This window comes from Rhinatrema bivittatum, chromosome 4 (genome assembly GCF_901001135.1).
Source record: "Rhinatrema bivittatum chromosome 4, aRhiBiv1.1, whole genome shotgun sequence".
Taxonomy (NCBI): Eukaryota; Metazoa; Chordata; class Amphibia; order Gymnophiona; family Rhinatrematidae; genus Rhinatrema; species Rhinatrema bivittatum.
The window spans coordinates 247048427-247066594 of NC_042618.1; the positions used below are offsets into that span (position 1 = coordinate 247048427).

Sequence of the window (18168 nt, forward strand, 5' to 3'; positions counted from 1 at the left end):
AAGATAGTTTATATATATAAGATATATAAGATAGTTTATATATAAGAAGTTTATATATAAGAAGTGTCTTTGATGGACTCCTCTCCAACCTAAATCTAATACTAAACTCTTCAAAAAGCGAACTCCTCCTAATTTCCACCGAAAACAGTAATACAGACGCAAATCCTCCACCGAATTTACAAACCCCACAAGTAAGAAACCTAGGAGCTATCTTTGATAATAAGCTAAACCTTAAATCATTCATAAATCAAACCACTAAGGACTGTTTCTATAAACTCCAAGTCTTAAAAAGAATAAGACCACTGTTTCACTTTCAAGACTATAGATCAATTCTTCAATCAATAATATTCGCGAAACTAGATTACTGCAACTCCTTACTATTAGGTCTTCCCTCTTCTCACACTAAACCCCTTCAGATGGTTCAAAACACGGCTGCAAGAATATTAACAAACTCCCGGAGAAGAGATCACATATCACCAATTCTCAAAGACTTACATTGGCTGCCAATTCACTACAGAATTATTTATAAGTCCATTACCATTATTTACAAAACCATACATCAACACTCTCAGCTCAACCTTCAAATTCCTCTCAAAATATTTACTTCAAATAGACCAATCAGAGAGTCCTACAAAGAATCCTTACAAATACCACATTCCAAAACTATGCGACACATAACAGCCAGAGACAGGGCTTTCTCCACCGCAGGACCATCACTGTGGAACTCCATCCCACCAGATTTGCGACAGGAACCCTGCCTCCCCACTTTCAGGAAAAGACTCAAAACATGGCTTTTTATGAAAGCATTTCCTGACCTAAACTGAACCTTAATCAGTCTTTGACTAATCACTCTGACTTTACCTTAACATAGAAATTAACTCCACAGCATTAGGGCAATTCGTTATTACCTCAAATGCATTGATATGCATATATGTATCATATGTATCTAGTTAAAAACCCCAGCTTCTTTTCTCTGTTCCAAGTTATTACTACCCTGTTTTATTGTAACTGCAACCCTTAACTTTCACTTGTATATTGTTACTATTACTACTACCTTTTTTAATTTTTGTTATTTATTGTTATTTATGACCTCTTGTTACCTCTTCACTTGTTAATTGTAAACCGACATGATGCGATACCCATCGCGAATGCCGGTATAGAAAAACTTAAAATAAATAAATAAATAAATAAATAGTTTGGAAAGAAATGCCTGTATTTATTTATGTATTTACAATTATTTGTTTACCCTTGCTCCAAAAAGATCAAGGCACTTTATAGAATTAAAAACATACATAGGATGTAACTACAAACATCAGCACAGTACATACATTGAAATATACCAATAAATCTCTGAAGTCACATATTTGGAAGATATTGATGGAGTAAACTGCAATAGAAATGAGATGTTACACATTTTCAAATGCTGCCTTGAAAAGCCAGGATGTTGCCTCAGTATCTGTATACACACAGAAACAATTAGTTCCATTTTCCTGTCACCTTCAGACCTACAACACAGGACAGTGATTTTTTAGACAGGTACCACTTCCACCTCAGCCCCCAGGTCTTATGCCCTCTGAAGGCAGCATTAGCTGCAACAGAACACCACTGTGGAGGACTGCCAAAATGGGATTATCAAAAGCACCTGAGCTTCCCCCACCCTGAAAAAGAGAGCGGCCAAGAAAGCATTAAATTTATATAATATATTATTTATCATTTTGAGCATACCATATAAATCATGTTCACCATCTAAAATGCCTTTATATCAGAGTGTTCCTTTCCTGTATAGCTTGCCATTGACTCTGGCTAAATATTTCCTGAAATTCCTCCTGACTTAGCTCCTCTTCCTCCTCCTCTTCATATCGATTATCTTCCAATAGCTCTGGAGAAGGCATGTGTCTGGTTTAGATCAAGTTATGTAGCATACAGAAAACTAGAAAGATCTCACAGACTTTAGGTGGGTTGTAGAGAAGGCATCCCTCAGATCCATCCAAACAGTGGAAGCATGTTTTGAGTAGGCCAAAGTTTCTCTTGATTACTGCCCTGATCTATTGGTGGGCCCTGTTGTAGAGAGCCTCTGTTGTGCTCTGTGAGTTAGCCATCAGGATCAGGAGCCAATTTTGAGTGGCTCCCCTTTATCACCTGTAGGGGAGAAGAGCAAGTAGACATGCCTTTGGGTTGGGCAATGGAGTATTTCACAGAGCAGGGTTAGAGCAGTCATCTTTAGGCCAAAGCTGTCAGTCCACCTAGATATGAAAGCGATAGTAAAAAAAAAGGTTAGTTAGTGTAAGATAGTGATAGTACTAAGTGTATTCCTACCTAAAAGCCAGCCGCTAGCGATCTGGCCTTCCTTAAAGCGATAAGTAATTCCTGACTGTGAGAGGATGTAGGCATCATGAGTGGATCCCTTAAACCTGCACAGTGTCCAGGATATTGTCCTTGGCATCGTAGACTGCCTGCATATTGGAAGAGTGGAAGCCCTTGCAGTTTCAATAGGTAGCCTCATCTCCCCTGGTGCACTTATAGGGATGTGAGTGCAGTAGCCCCCAAGACAGAGGGGAAGTGTGCTGTTTGATAGAAATCAGTCATGATTTGTTGTTCTTGTTGATGTCAACTCTGAGGGAAGGATATACAGTAGTTTGTTTTCCGGAGCAAAACTGCTAGGAACTGCTTGATACATATGATGGTGATAGACCTGCTTATTCCAGCTGTGACACCTATAGGTGTTTGGGAGGTGCCGTGGCAAAAAATGCCAGTGTGGTAGTTGCTGTGACGTGTACTGGCAAGGCGTTGCCCCTTCAGTTTGGTAGGTTTCCAGTTCTGCTCTAACTGCTGGCATAGGTACAATATAATTTCCTTATCAAACCTGAACCTGTGCATGACTTGCCCCTCTGACATATCCATAAAGGGCCAGATTTTCAAAGCCCAAGCACGTAAATCCATAGGATTTATGCTTCTAGGTGGGTTTATGCTTGCCGGGCCTATTTTACAAAGGTGACGCGCGTAAAGCCCCGGGACGCGTCTAAGTCCCAGGGCTTTGAAAAAGGGGTGGGGCCAGAGGCCTCCAGCACAGTGGCCATTTGCCACTTTGTTGGAGAATCGCCTGCCGGCAAGCTGCCAATCCACACAACTTGCGCCTGCCCAGAGGCAGACGCAAGAGGTAGGATAAAGGTTGGGGGGTTAGGTTAGGAAGTTCCCTCCCAGGTCGCTCTGAAATCAGAGCGGCCTGGGAGGGAACGGGTGAAGGCCGCGGGCGTCAGTGCGCGCACAGGGCACACAATTGTGCACCCCCTTGTGCCCGCTGACTCCCGATTTTATAAAATGTGCGCACGTTATAAAATCGGTCATCCATAAGTGAGCGTCGAGTAGCGTACGCATATGGACGCCCACACGTAGCTTTTAAAATTTGCCTCAAATTGTGTCCTAATCCTGTATACTCTCTCTAAGGGGTACTCCTCTTCTCTGTCCCTCTTTAATGACCTTATGGATACTCCTGTCACATCTGCTAGAGTCATACGGAAAAGTTAAGCACCACCTCTGACTCCCACTCGCCAGTTGGTCCCAGTATGTCCTAGTAACATGCACTCCCATCACTCTGTATAGCCCTTTATTTCCCAATTCTCCACAATCTGTTCCAGTAGCCCCCAGTATCATCCAGCATATCCCATTTACCACCCAGCGTGGCCCAGTCTATTCCAGACACACTTGCTTCCACCCTCCCTTTGTAACCTTGTCTATCCTAGGTACATTAACTCTCACAACCCCTTCTTTGACCCAGTCTGTCCCAGTGATCCCTGTGTATGACCCAAGTGTGTCACAGTTTGGTCCCAGTCTGTCCCTGGTACACTCCCTCCCACCCCCTAGCCTTGTTCTATGTCCACTCACCCAGAGAAGCCAACCCGTCAAACACCAAGTCCAAAATCAAAATGAAAGTTTGCTTATGAACGCATAAATGGGTAGTAGTAAATGAGCGCACATAGGTTGGATGATTTCACTCATGCGTCACTTTTAAAATACTTCATTATGCTTGTATGTGCTAACTCTACCCTGATAAACCCCTAACATGCCTCTTTTTTTGCGTATGTAGTTTTGCAAGCACACATGCATTTTCATGCTTATGTGATCTCTTTTTAAAATACATATTGCATGCGATCAGACCACATCTAAATGTATATGAAATTTTTAACTTGAGTAAGCCTTTGAAAATTTACCTTTCAGGTTTCCAGGTAGGATTTAGGGAAAGGTAGACCATTCTTTTCCAGCACCTCATACAAAGATGTTGGGATTGGTCACCCTACCTGAATAAATGCAGGTAGAGAAGGGAGTTGGTGTGGCATTTTTGATTTGGATTGTGGAGTAGAAGGAGATTGTTGGAGTGGATCTAACATTCTGGCCTCACAGCTTGATACTAGAAAGGGAGAGACAAAGATAGATTCCTGGCCTTGTACCCAATAGGTCAGGCAGGGCTTGTCTTGGTGGTGGAGCAGTGGAAGATTTTTGTGTTGGTTGTGGAAACAGCCTGTTTCTGTTTTCAAGCAGACTAGCCTGGAAGAGAGCAGGAGGAAGAGAATTGGACATGGAGGGCAGCAATTCTTACCTCCGGTAGAGAATTGTTTCTGAGATTTTGAGAAGAATTTGGTTCCTATTTTTATTGGGGGGATTTTTACCATTCCTTCCTGGGAGGTTGAGAAGGACATTATGTTTTCTGTTTTGGGACTGTTTGTCTGAGAGGCTGCTGGGAACACCAAGGAAGGACAGTGTTACACTGGTACGAGGAACCAAGGCCGGTGACTGCTTACCTTGAGTAGTTGAGACCCTTGGAACCGGAAGCTCGGAGAGTGGCATTGTGTAGGAGACCCCTGGTGGTCCAGGTAGAGCCAGTAGCGATGACAGTAACCAGAAAGAGTAGCAGGTAACGTAATCCAGTAACAGTCCGGGTCAGGGCAGGCAGCAAACAAGAGGAACCAAGGCAACTTATCCAGAGGCAGTCAGCAAGCAGAGTAATCCAGTAACAGTCCAGGTCAGGGCAGGCAGCGAGCAACAGGAACCAAGGCAACTTATCCAAAGGCAGGCAGCAAGCAGAGTAATCCAAAAAGCAGTCCGGGTCAAGCAGGCAGCAAGCAGCAGGAAACACAGCAAAGAAACTCCCCAACACACTTGTGGCCGAAGCAAGGTGAAAGAGAAGAGGCTCTGTATATATAGGGCAAGTTTCCCACGCTGCCCCACACTTCCGCCGGTGTCTGACGTCATAAGGGGCGTGGCCAAGCCCCGATTCGCGTGGAGCCGCGCCACGAAAGAAGCCAGCATTAGGGGGAAACGCCGACGCCATTGGGAGAGTTCCTGCAGGTAACAGTACCCCCCCTGCAAGACCCTCCTCTCTTTTCTCTTGGTCTGGGCTTGAGAGGAAAGCGTTGATGGAACTTTTTAAGCAAACGAGTTGCCTGTATATTATGAGCAGGTTCCCAAGTGTTCTCTTCAAGTCCAAAGTTCTTCCAGGAAATTAAATATTGGAGTTGTCCCCTACACCTTCTGGAATCCAGGATGTCCTCCACTTCGAATTGGTTATCATTCTGTATTATGTGCATATTAGGCCTTCTCCTTCTGGAAGGCCAAGACATAATGGCAGGCTGCCGGCAGGTGCAAGAGGTAAAATAAAGGTCGAGGGGAGTTAGAAAGGTCCCTCCCAGGCCGTTCCGAAATCGGAGAGACCTGGGAGGGAACGGGTGAAGGCCACGGGCGTCGGCGCATGCAGGGTGCACAATTGTGCACCCCCTTGCGGGTGCCGACCCCCGATTTTATAACACGCGCACACCTGCGCGCGCGTGTTATAAAATCGGGCATCCATGTGTGCGCGCCGGGTAGTGCACGCACATGGTCACCCGCGCGTAGCTGTTTAAATTTACCCCTTAGGTAATAGTTCTGATGCGGATGGGATTATATGTGATAGGAGTTTTCATGAGAGAGGCAAGCCGAGTGTGGACTTCTGTGTGACTTTTGATGTTTATTGTGGTATATAAATATTTTAATTATGCATAAATGTCTGTTACTCATCTAGAATAGCAGATAGAGCAGGATAGAGATTTTTAATAATAAATAATTAGTGTTAACTAATTATGTACTGCTATATAAATATATATAGACAACTCCTGCTCCAGAGAGTTTACAATCCAGTGAAGACAGACACAGACAGAAAAATCAGACAAAGAAGTGCTTAAGGAGAGGCTGAATTCTATTATCTGATATCTTTTTTATTTTAATGTGTGTAGATTTCTTCCAATGATTTCTTTTTTGAGCAATAGGACACCAAAAAACTCCTACCTCTTCAGATTTACTTCCTTTTCTGTCCTCTGCATTTTTTTTTTTTTTATTCAGAGGCATCATGAGATCCTGCTATTTATTCTTGTGTTCTTTTGTTTTAGGTGGATGGATGACTCTGTCATTCGAGAAATCACTCCCAAATTGATTGGAGACTGGCCCAACATTTACACATATACCAAAGCACTGGCAGAGTCTGTGGTGGATCAGGAGAGCAGAAATTTCAAGGTTGCCATTATCAGACCATCCATTGTTGGAGCCAGCTGGAAGGAGCCTTTCCCAGTAAGCAGCACTGCATTTTTATTATTCTGTTTTCTACTTACTGCCTTCTGGCAATTCTCTGCTGAACCCCCTTAGGATAGGAGGTGGGATAATATAGAAATAAGGCAGCTAAGGATTGTAAGGCCGATCTTTTCTTCCAGTTTTACTGCTTGTGCAATGCCGTAAAAACCCCATTGATCCCTGGCTTTCTCCGCACATTTTTGCAACAAGGAATTGTCTGTGTTTATCCCAGGCTTTTTTTGATTTCCGTTAATGTTTGTGTCTCTACCACCTCCATGCATCCAGCACCCTTCCCATGAAGAAATATTTCTGATGGTGCCCCCCTCACCTAGTGATTAGAGTAATAGACTGGAAACCAAATTCTGCTGCTCCCTCTGGCCCTTGTGGTGATCTTGGATAAGTCACTTTTTCAGCTGATGCTCAGCTACCCATTTACAGGCCTATCCTGTAAAGTGCGGCCGCGTTTACCCTGCTCCTAAGCCGTTTTTAACTTCGTTTTCGGCCGCGTTAGCCCTTCCTGCGATCCCGAATCCCCTTTAACCTACTCCTACCGCGTCCTAAATTCCCTGGGCAACCCCTTCCGCCCGCGGCATGCATATTGCAACCAAACGAGCGAATTAGCACGATATTGCATGCAAACGAGCGAATTAGCTATTCACCTGCAATCCCGTAACCCGCGCCCCGACTATTGCTAGTTTCCCTGCTGTTTTGTCGCGCGTTTAACCTGCAAACTTACCGCCTACCCTGACCCAGGCGGTAGAGGCATGGGTAAGGGTAGGTGGAAAGCTTTCCCCCAGTCCCCGCTCGCCTGCCCCGGCCGCGATCATGGGTGCCGGTTTCCGTGGCAGCCCCAGTCCTCTCCCCTGCTCCCGAAGCCAAAAAAAAAAAAAAGCGTAAAAAACATTGCAGCCCCCCTCCGATGTCCGGACTGGGGCTGCCACGGAGACTACAACGGCAAAGCGACTTTTGGTTTTTTTTTGCTTCGCCGCTGTCAGTGTGCCCCCTCCTCTCGGAGCAGGGCGCGAAAAGCAGCCTTGCTCCGGGAGGAGGGGGAGACACTGACAGCGGCGAAGCAACGGCGAAGACAGCGGCGAAGCAACACGAAGACAGCGGCGAAGCAACGGCAAAAAAAAACCAAAAGCAATTTTGTTTTTTTTTTTTTCAAAGCGACAATTTTTTTTTTTTTCCAAAAGCGACTTACTTTTGGGATCTTGACAGACTTACTTTTGGGATCTTGACAGATCCCAAAAGTAAGTCGCTTTTGGAAAAAAAAAAAAATTGTCGCTTTGAAAAAAAAAAAAAAACAAAATTGCTTTTGGGTTTTTTTTGCCGTTGCTTCGCCGCTGTCTTCGTGTTGCTTCGCCGCTGTCTTCGCCGCTGTCTTCGCCGTTGCTTCGACGCTGTCAGTGTGCTCCCCCTCCTCCCGGAGCAAGGCTGCTTTTCGCGCCATGCTCCGAGAGGAGGGGGCACACTGACAGCGGCGAAGGAAAAAAACCAAAAGCAAGAAGTAAGTCGCTTCCCCGCTTCACTCTTCCCTCCACCCGGAGCAGGGCGCGAAAAGCAGCCTTGCTCCGGGAAGAGGGAAGAGTGAAGCGACTTACTTTTTGCTTTTGGTTTTTTCGCTTCCTGGTATCTGTCATTTCAAATGACATTTGAAATGACAGATACCAGCGTGCCGTGAAGCCTCAGGCCCGCGCACCCAGGATACTGTATAGGCGCTCTATCCAGTATCCTGGGTTGCGCGGGCCTAAGGCTTTTCGGACGCGGCTTACATTTACATATAATTAGGGTTCAGGATCGAGCGGTAGGTGAGCTGCACTGTGCGGGCGGTAACCGCGGGTGCCGTAGGCACTAACGCAGCTCTTCCTACCGCTCGGTACTGGATTGGCCTGTTAGACTGCAAGCTCTTTGGGGAGAGAACTCATCACATATAGTTTGTCATAATGGGCCCAGAGTTAGAGTGTTAATGCTAAAATAAAACACTTTACTGTGATGGCAAACCAGTCTCATAGTAAGAGGCTTTGAAAAGCTCCCCTCAACTTGACATTTTTTGTTTTCATAAAATAATTTAACAAGGAAGTCCCACAGCTCCTTCCAGCATACCCCTGCAACTGTTTCAGATATCTAGGCAATATTAAATGGAAAGCTTGATGCAGTCCAGGTGTCCATGAGCTCTTCATAAGAAAGGCAGTTTTCAAAGGCATTCCTGTGGATAAAACATGCCTCACACATAGAAATGCTCTTTCTAAAGTTGTAAACACAATATACAATTAGGCTTGCGCGCGTATGTCATTTTTGCGCTTATGTTTACCCGGATGAGACATTCCAGGGGGTGGAATCGGGAAGGGACTTACACTAACGCACAACTATCCGGTTAATTCCTCTTCGAAAATTAACTACAAAGTATGAAACTGTGTGTGTGTGTGCGCACTTTGAGGTAGATCTTAAAAAAGTATGCCAGATTTTATAAGATACGCACATAGCCGCGCGTATCTTATAAAATGAGGGGTCGGCGCGCGCAAGGCTGTGCAAAATCGCCAGCCTGTGCGCACCGAGCCGCGCAGCCTGCCTCTTCCCTCCGAGGCCGCTCCGAAATCGCCCCTACCTTTTGTTGTGCAAGTTACGCCTGCTTGAAGCAGGCGTAACTTGCGCGCGCCGCCTCGGCATCCCCCGGCACAGGCTGCAGTGCCGGGGGACTCAGGACTGCCCTCCCGGCCCGCCCCTGAACCATCACCACGCCCCCGGACCCGCCCCAGACCGCCCCCTGACCCCCGGACACGCCCCCTGACTGCCAACACGCCCCGGACACGCCCCCTCCCGCCCCTTTTATGAAGCCCTGGGACTTACGCGCATCCCGGGGCTTTGCGCGTGCCGGCGGCCTATTCAAAATAGGCGCGCCGGCGCACAGGGCTTTTAAAATCTAGCCATTTCCATTTAGGCAGACTATTGAAAATGTCCCTTCTAAAATCTAATTCAAGAAAACCTGCATCATGTACATGGAAATCATTTTGACTAGTACTGTAGAGGCTGGGCGAGTGCATGCTATAGGATCCAATGATGTACAAATTTGCTAATGTAGTTGTAGTACACATCTTTTCCTAAAAAAAAAGGTAAAACAAAAACAAGCCCAGCTTATCTACTATTATCCTGAGTTATATTGGGAACTTCTTTTTTTTTTTTTTTTTTTAGCAGACTTTAGATACACTATCAGGCAAATTTTTAAAGCCAGTGTGCACCGAAATGGGGAGATACACGCATGGCTGGCCCGTATACATTTTCAAATACTCGTGGCCACATGCGTATCTCCCGGGACATGCACAACATAGTATTTTTTAAAAAGGGGTGAGCCAGGGCAGGGTATGGGTGAGACAGGGGCTGGCTGGGACAATTCCATTAGGCATTGTCTCGGTGAAGCGCATGCCGGCAGCCAGCCTGTGCACACTACCTACTACTGCTCCGGAGAGCAGGTAGGTATAGGAAAAAAAAAACTTAGTAGAGGGAATTTAGAGGTCTGGGAAGAGAGGGGAAAAGGCAGGAAGGGTAGGTAGAGGGTGTAGGAAGACTGGGAGCGAACTGGGGAAAGCCGCAATTTGTCATCGTGTGCATTTTTTAAAATGACCCCCCCCCCCTTTGCGCGTGCGAGTCGGCCCTTGTGCAGGTAGAGGATTTTATAACAAGAGTGCATTGGCGCGCATGCAATAAAATCAGCGCGTCCATGTGCACGTGCCGGGAACTACGCGCATATGGATGCCTGCGCGTTTCTTTTAACATCTACCTTTATATGTGTAACTAAAAATATCTCTGAACTCATTTATCTCATAAGTGTTTGCTTTCTACCACAATTAAGCTCTTTTGTTTTAATCTTTCCAGAAGCCTGTTTATAATAATTGTTCAGCGGGGATAAACAAACAGTTCTAGATATACTAAATGATAGGGATGTGCATTCGTTTCATTCGTTTCCCATTACATGTCCATTAGATGTGCATTTGTTTCATATGTTTCATACGTTTCATATTACATGCTTGTATAGGAAATGGATGAAACGGATGAAACGAATGCACATCCCTACTAAATGATATGTTGGAATTTTGTTGTAAAAAGAAAACTTCTACCTAAAATCTGCCATGGTCATGTTACATTTACTGTTCTTAAAAGGGGGAGGGGGGTAATCCTAAGAAGTAGAATATGAACCCTCATCCCTGTGCTCCCCAGGAGGTCTACTTGATAATGGTATCGGCAGTAGAGATGCATAATTTTAACTTCTGTACTCACTTTAACTTATTGAAATAGAAAAATCACTTGCCCTCCAGTCAACTACATACCTCAAAGCTTAAAAACAAACATTATTTCTTTTTCTCTTACAGGGCTGGATTGACAATTTCAATGGACCAAGTGGACTGTTTATTGCTGTATGTATATACTATTTGCTCTTTGATAAGCATGCCATTTGTCCAGTCCCCAGTATATACAGGAACAGTAACTTTTCAACGGGCATGCGGGTGCACATGAGCGCGTGTTTGCCAGCTCACATCCAGAAACACATCCATTTTATAACATGCATATTATAAAATAGGCTGGACGCATGTACATATGTACACAATTTTAAACGGACACGGGCATATGCACGCAAATCCCGCATCAGAGAGGGGAATTTTATAAGGGACGTGTGTTGACGATAGTTTTCTCAATTCCTTCCCAGTTTGCCTAGTTAAAGAATAGGACTTCCTAACTCCCCTAGTTTTATAGTCTCCCTTTCCCCCTGTTAGCCCCGATCCTTAAAATCCTGCTGACTAGCTTATATTTTTTTTATTTTATTACTTACATGCCATCCATAGCAGTAGTAAAGTTACGGGGCAGGGGATCTTGATGCGCACCTGTGCACATATTTATGTGCACAAGTGCGCATATTTATGTGCATATGTGCACATATTTATGTGCACATCTCTTGGTCTTCCCCAATACGCCCACGGCTCCGCCTCTTTTTAAAAACTTTCAACTTGTGCGCCTAGAGGGAGATACGTGTGTACGCAGGCGGCTTATAAAATCCACTTGGTGCACCCTGTCCAAACTTTTACCTTTAGGCAAAAGTCCCGGGTTTTACCTTTACCTTTTACCTTTAGGCGTTTCTGCCCGGTTTTGCACACTTAGAAATAAACTTTAAGACTCACGCACATGTGCGTGTTTTTGCCAGCGCATGCACACGGGCACGAATATTTTATAACACGCACATGTATGCGCACATGTTATAAAATCAGCTACCCGTGCGTACATGCACGCACGATTTTATATTGATGCGTGCATGTGCGCGCGAATGCCGTCTTGAACGCGTAAGTGAGGGGAATTTTAGTAGGTACATGCGTGACGCATTAGGGCTTCTTCCCAGTTCCCTCCCCATTCGCCCCAGTAAAGGAGAGGACTTCCTAAACCCCCTACCTAACTTGACTCTCTTTTACCTCATTAGCCCAGAGTTTTATAACCCCAATAATTAGCTTCATTTTTATTGTTACTCGACTTACCCACCGTCCATAGGAGTAGTAAAGTTACACAGGACAGGATCCCTGCTTGCGCTTGTGCACGTAACTGACTTCATGGTGTGGTCCCGGGCCACCCATGCCCACCCAGACCATGCCCACACCCCGCCCCTTTTCCACAAAACTTTTTTTAATCGCATATCTCCCGGTTTTGCTATGCGCAAGCCTTTGAAAATCAACCAGTTAGGGCTTTTAAAATTCACCTTTAAGGCTTTTCTCCCATTCTGTGTCTATGACAGAAAATGGGTTTTCCAGCATTTTAGAGACTTGTTTTCTCAGAGCTAAATCACAGTATGTATGTATACTGTGAATAGTGCAAGGTACTTTTCTATCAACCTGCCTAAAGGTAAAATCTGTGTGGCATGGTACATTGTGCATAAAAAATGTACTGAGTATTTTCAAAGTGAACTTATGCATGTAAGTTCCCTTTGAAAATACTTGGATAATTGGCAAAGTAAGTGCACACATTCCTGAGTGGAAATGTGTACCTCCTCTCCAGAGGGCATAACTCTATGCATGTACACATGCATGCATACTTTTAAAAATGAAATAATATGCACGCGTGTGACAACTGTGCCCCCTGAACCTCTCTGCTCAGTTTGCATAAAAGTCTGTGCATAACTGGGTTATGCACACAAGCGGCTATGAAATTTACTCCCTGTCCAGTCTCTCCTGTTTCTATGTTTTCTCTTAGTAATCAACAATATAACTTGAATTTGGCAACCTTAGTATCCTTGACGCACAAACAAAATCCAGAACCCAGAAATCATCAAGTAAAAATGGCAACTATAAGCATACATCAAATAGCATTCCCATTAAAATTAAATATTCTCTTTCTAGTCATCTCTGTATAGTCAAATGTGTTAATATATTACCATAAATTAATGGAAAATAATACTTGTTAAAATTCCTACATTTAAAATACTGATTTTCTCAAATTATTGTCTTAGACTTTTTCTTTCTGGATGATAACATAAGGGTTTACACAAATCAAAAATTTGAGAAAAAAGTAATAACATTGGCAGCTTGCACTCCCGGTGTCCCCCCTTCCCCCTCCCCTATCCGATATCCATCAAATTAACCACACATATACCACACGTACACCTTTGTTGGTGAAAACAGGCCGCAGCTTTTATTAATAATTAATATAAACCAAACATTTCGGTACCCGAGTATTAGTGCGTCTATCACATATATATCTGACCGGGCTTCGTACCGGCGTCCGCCATTTTAGCCAGTCCGCCACACGATCTTCCCGGCCCCCCGCCATGTCCAAGCCAGGGGGCCACCCCCGGGCAGCCCACGCCCACCTCTGCGCACTTCCTTTTCCTCTCGGACCCGGTTTATCCACCGTGTCCCCCAGGCCCCTCCTGGCCCCTGACTCGGGTACCCCCGCCACCCCGCTTGCTGCGACAAATTGTAAACTATAACATTCCTTGCTAACATTGTTCCCTGACTATCTGGTACTATCGTGCCACCTCCTATGCCTTGCATCCCTCTTTTGTTGCTGCCCCTGTTGGGTGGGTGGGTGGAAACGCGAGTGCTGGCCAGCCGAAAAGGCCTGGCCCAGCGCTCGCCTGGTATTTAAGGCCCGAGGTCTCGCGAGACCTCGGGCCGAGATTTGCGCTTCGCTGTGCGCTGTCGTGATGACGTCACCGCGCGCCTGCGCGGCGACGTCATCACGCCCTGATGCCTGCCCCGGACCTCACCACGCGCTCCCGCCGCCGCGGCAACCTCTCCCGCCGCCGCCTGGACGCTGGGCCCCGGGATGTGCCTGGTAAGCCGATCCCGGGGCAGGGAACAGGGGTGGGGGGGGGAAGAGGTGGATCGACCGGCCGGCAAGCGCCATGTTAAGGGGTCCCTCCCCGCAGGCGCTTGTCGGTCCGTCATAACATTGGCAGCTTGCACTCCCGGTGTCCCCCCTTCCCCCTCCCCTATCCGATATCCATCAAATTAACCACACATATACCACACGTACACCTTTGTTGGTGAAAACAGGCCGCAGCTTTTATTAATAATTAATATAAACCAAACATTTCGGTACCCGAGTATTAGTGCGTCTATCACATATATATCTGACCGGGCTTCGTACCGGCGTCCGCCATTTTAGCCAGTCCGCCACACGATCTTCCCGGCCCCCCGCCATGTCCAAGCCAGGGGGCCACCCCCGGGCAGCCCACGCCCACCTCTGCGCACTTCCTTTTCCTCTCGGACCCGGTTTATCCACCGTGTCCCCCAGGCCCCTCCTGGCCCCTGACTCGGGTACCCCCGCCACCAGGCCGGGACAGTGATACACTTGTCCCGGACCCCCCAGACACCCCCACTGCGGCCCCAACTAGGTCAGTGCCCTCTCGATTGCCTCCTGTATTGCGTTGTTAAATATATCGTACCCCACGTCCGATAAGTGAATCAGGTCCTTCCTATACAGGCCCAAGCATGGCTCGTCGGCCCACTCGTGCCGTATGGTAACTATCGCCATTGTTTTAGCCCATACCTCAATCTGCTTGTTCACCTTTTTCCTCCCTCTGGCCCATAATCTGTCACCCTGCCATTTAAGCCTGGGTATGATTTCGGACCATATTATGATTGTATCCTGTGTCAGCTCCCGCATCTCCTGCAGATCCCTTTTTATGCTGTCTATGAGCTGTTTAGCCGTCGTCCCCCCCAAGTCATTACCCCCTAGGTGTATGACTATGGCGTCTGGCTTCTGGCGGGTACGCAGGCCGCTCCGCACCTCCGGGATCAGTTGTTCCCATCTCATCCCACGGATTCCCATCCATGTCAGGAGGATTCCCCTTGGTGCCATCCCCAGGTGTGCTCCGTACGTTCGTTCCCGGGCCCTCTTGGCCGCCCAATGCACGAAGGAGTGTCCCATAACCCACACTATCTTCCTCCGTAGGCCGCGACCTGCGGGCAAGAGGAATTGTATGATTAGTGACCCCAGTGTACAGCCCCCGGCCTAACGTATCTGTTGGCCGCCGCCGACCGCCACCTCCCGATTTTTTGTATGACCTCCATGGGTAAACCCGCCTGGGCTGCGCTCGTCGCCGCCCCGATTCGGAACGAGTGGGTACCGTATTCACCCGGGTTTAGCCCGATGGAGGCCAATCCCTTACGTAGTACTGCCGCAAATTGAAATTTAGTGAGTGGTACCCCGTCCCCGTGAATTAATAAATGGCAACCCCCCTCCGGTCTGATCCGCAGAAAATTTAACACGTTCTTCACAGGGCATGTTACCTGTGACGTCACCTGGGACAGCCTTACCTCTACCCCCTTTGCCCTCTGATCGGTTTTTGATTTATGTACCCTTAGCCTGATTACCTGTCCCTCGACTACCACATTGTGCAATAATATGCCGTCGTGTCCTGTGTCCTGTTTGGACGCAGCCACCAATTCGCTAACCCTTAAGGCCGCGAAGAATGCCGTACAAAAGGCGGCCCTGAACAATATCACCTCGAACCCGTCGGCACATACCTGCGCGGCCGCGTGCCATAAGCGCACTAATATCTCGTGCGTTATTGGCCGCCGCCTATCTCCCTCCCATACAACTGTCCTGGCCCATCCTGCCAGCATCTTTTTGACCATGAAGTCATCGAGGGGGTCCCCCCAGCCTTGTGCCTTCGTGAAGAAGGCGAAACCCGCCAGCTGGTTGACCGTCGCCCCCCTGGATAAACCCTCGTCCTTCGCCCAAGCCACGAATCGCTGCAGGTGCCGGCCCTCTATCCTGCCCCCTTTCCAACCCTGCCCCTTCAAGAATGCCTGTACTCTGGCGAACCCTTTACAGTAGGCCTTCCATGTCGCTGGAGCAACGGATGCCTTCAGCAGTCCCCATTCGGTTACATTCCAATCAGCCATAACCGGCTCGGTATGGGGGCTCCTTCGGCGTCTGCCTCTGGCACCTGTCGATGAAAGAGATCCCACTTAGCTCGGGATAGCGCATCGGCCACCTGATTGTGAACCCCAGGCACGTGCTTGGCCCGGATTGTCGTGTTCATTCGCAGACCTTGTAGTACCACCTCCCTCAGTAGTTCTGCCACCTTGGAGCAGCGTGCCGCTTGCCTGTTAATAACTGTCACGACTGCCAAATTGTCCGACCAGAATATTATCTTTTTGTTACCCAATTTCTGAGCCCAGACCGTGATAGCCACGAGAATCGGGAAGAGCTCCAGGAATGTTATGTTCCTTACCAATCCGCTCTGTATCCATTCTGGCGGCCATGGTGCGGCGCACCATGCACCCTGGCAGTAAGCCCCAAAACCCCATCCTCCCGATGCATCAGTGTATATGTCTAGATCGTGATTCGACACTGCCTCGTCCTGCCATATTGATACCCCGTTAAAGTTATCCAGGAATTCTAGCCACACCGCCATATCCTTCTTTATTGGTCGTGTGATCCTGATGTGGTGCCGCGGGTTTTTAACTCCCTTTGTTACGTCGGCCAAACGCCTCAGGAATGCCCTCCCCATCGGGATCACTCGGCAGGCGAAATTTAAACTCCCGATTATGGATTGAATGGCCCCCCAACGTAAGTTTACTGGATGCCCCCGCCCCCCGGAGCATGGTCCGTAACTTGTGCAACTTGTCTAGCGGAAGCCGCGACGTCATGGCCTGTGTGTCCAGCTCGATCCCCAAGAATGATAATGTGGTCACCGGTCCCTCCGTTTTTTCCCCGGCTAACGGGACCCCGAATTCGTGGGCCATATCTTGGAATGCAGACAAGGTTTTAGCACAAGTGTCTGCATGAGCCGGCCCCACAAATAAGAAATCGTCAAGGTAGTGCGCCACATTGACATTCCCTGCCTTCTGCTGCAACACCCAATGCAAAAACGTACTAAACATTTCAAAGTATGCACAAGAAACTGAGCACCCCATCGGCATGCACTTATCGAAGTAATATGACCCCTGGAAATGAAAACCTAGGATGGGAAAGTTATCGGGGTGTACCGGGAGCAGTCTGAATGCCGACTTAATGTCTGCTTTTGCCATCAATGCGCCTGCGCCGCAGCGCCGTACCAACGCTACGGCCTGGTCGAAGGAGGCGTATTGCACTGTGCACGCCTCCTCTGGCAAACCATCGTTTACGGAACGCCCGGGCGGGTACGACAGGTTCTGGATAAGCCTGAACTCGCCCTGTTCCTTTTTTGGTACTACCGCCAAGGGTGACAACATCATGTTAGTAAATGGCGGGTCCGCAAAGGGACCCGCCATCCTCCCCTAACTCTATTTCCTTCTCTACCTTACTTTGTACTATGTCTGCTTGTCTAACTGCTGAAGCTGAATTCGTGTAACCCGTGCCCGTGATCCTACCCTGAAATGGAATCCTGAAACCATATGCAAAACCTTCCCACAACTGCTGAGCCTCCCTTCGCTTTGGGTATTTCTCCAGCCATTCCCCCATGGCGGATAGCCGCACCGGGGACGGCGCCTTACCCTCTATTCTACCGCTTCCCTTTACCATTACTCCCGGCTGAAAACCCCTGCCCCTTCTTTGGGCATCTTGCTGCCGAGTGTGGTGCTGCACATACGGCGCAAATGTGTTTGAACCGACAATCCTGGAAGGTGCACCCCGCCTTGTTAAAGCGCCAGCACACCTTACTGTTACCGCTGTCCCCCCAATGAGAACTACCCGCGCCGGCCTGTCCGCCGGATGGCCTCGACGGTTTGCGTACCGCCCCCGACTCCATAACCTTGCTAGTCATCTGACGTAGCCACAATCCCACATCCTGCGCCGCCCATGACAAGTTCTTATTGTCCTCCATCCTATCCCTGAACTTCTCATCGTAATTCAGCCAACACCACCCTTGATACTCCTTGTATGCTTCCAAAATTGAGTCCGCATAACTCAGCATGGGGGCGTATTGCGAAGGGTCCTCCCTCCCGATTACACTAACCATCCTCAGGAATGCCCGTGTCCAGTTAGTGATATTTCTAGCTACCTTCACCTCATCCCCTTTCTGCTCCTCCTTCTTCCTTCCTTTCCTTTTCTCTGCCGCCCCCTTCCGGCCCTCCAATATCGTGAATATATCGATGTATTCACGCTTAC

The 18168-nt window shown here is 47.6% G+C and overlaps 1 protein-coding gene across 1 annotated transcript in view; it reads left to right on the top strand.

The window, feature by feature from the left end:
- Window positions 1-18168, top strand: part of FAR2 (fatty acyl-CoA reductase 2) — a 633073-nt gene that overhangs the window by 430076 nt on the left and 184829 nt on the right. Inside the window, 2 exon segments of the mRNA XM_029599995.1 lie at window positions 6417-6594; window positions 10959-11003. Of these exon segments, the coding sequence (XP_029455855.1) occupies window positions 6417-6594; window positions 10959-11003 (223 nt within the window).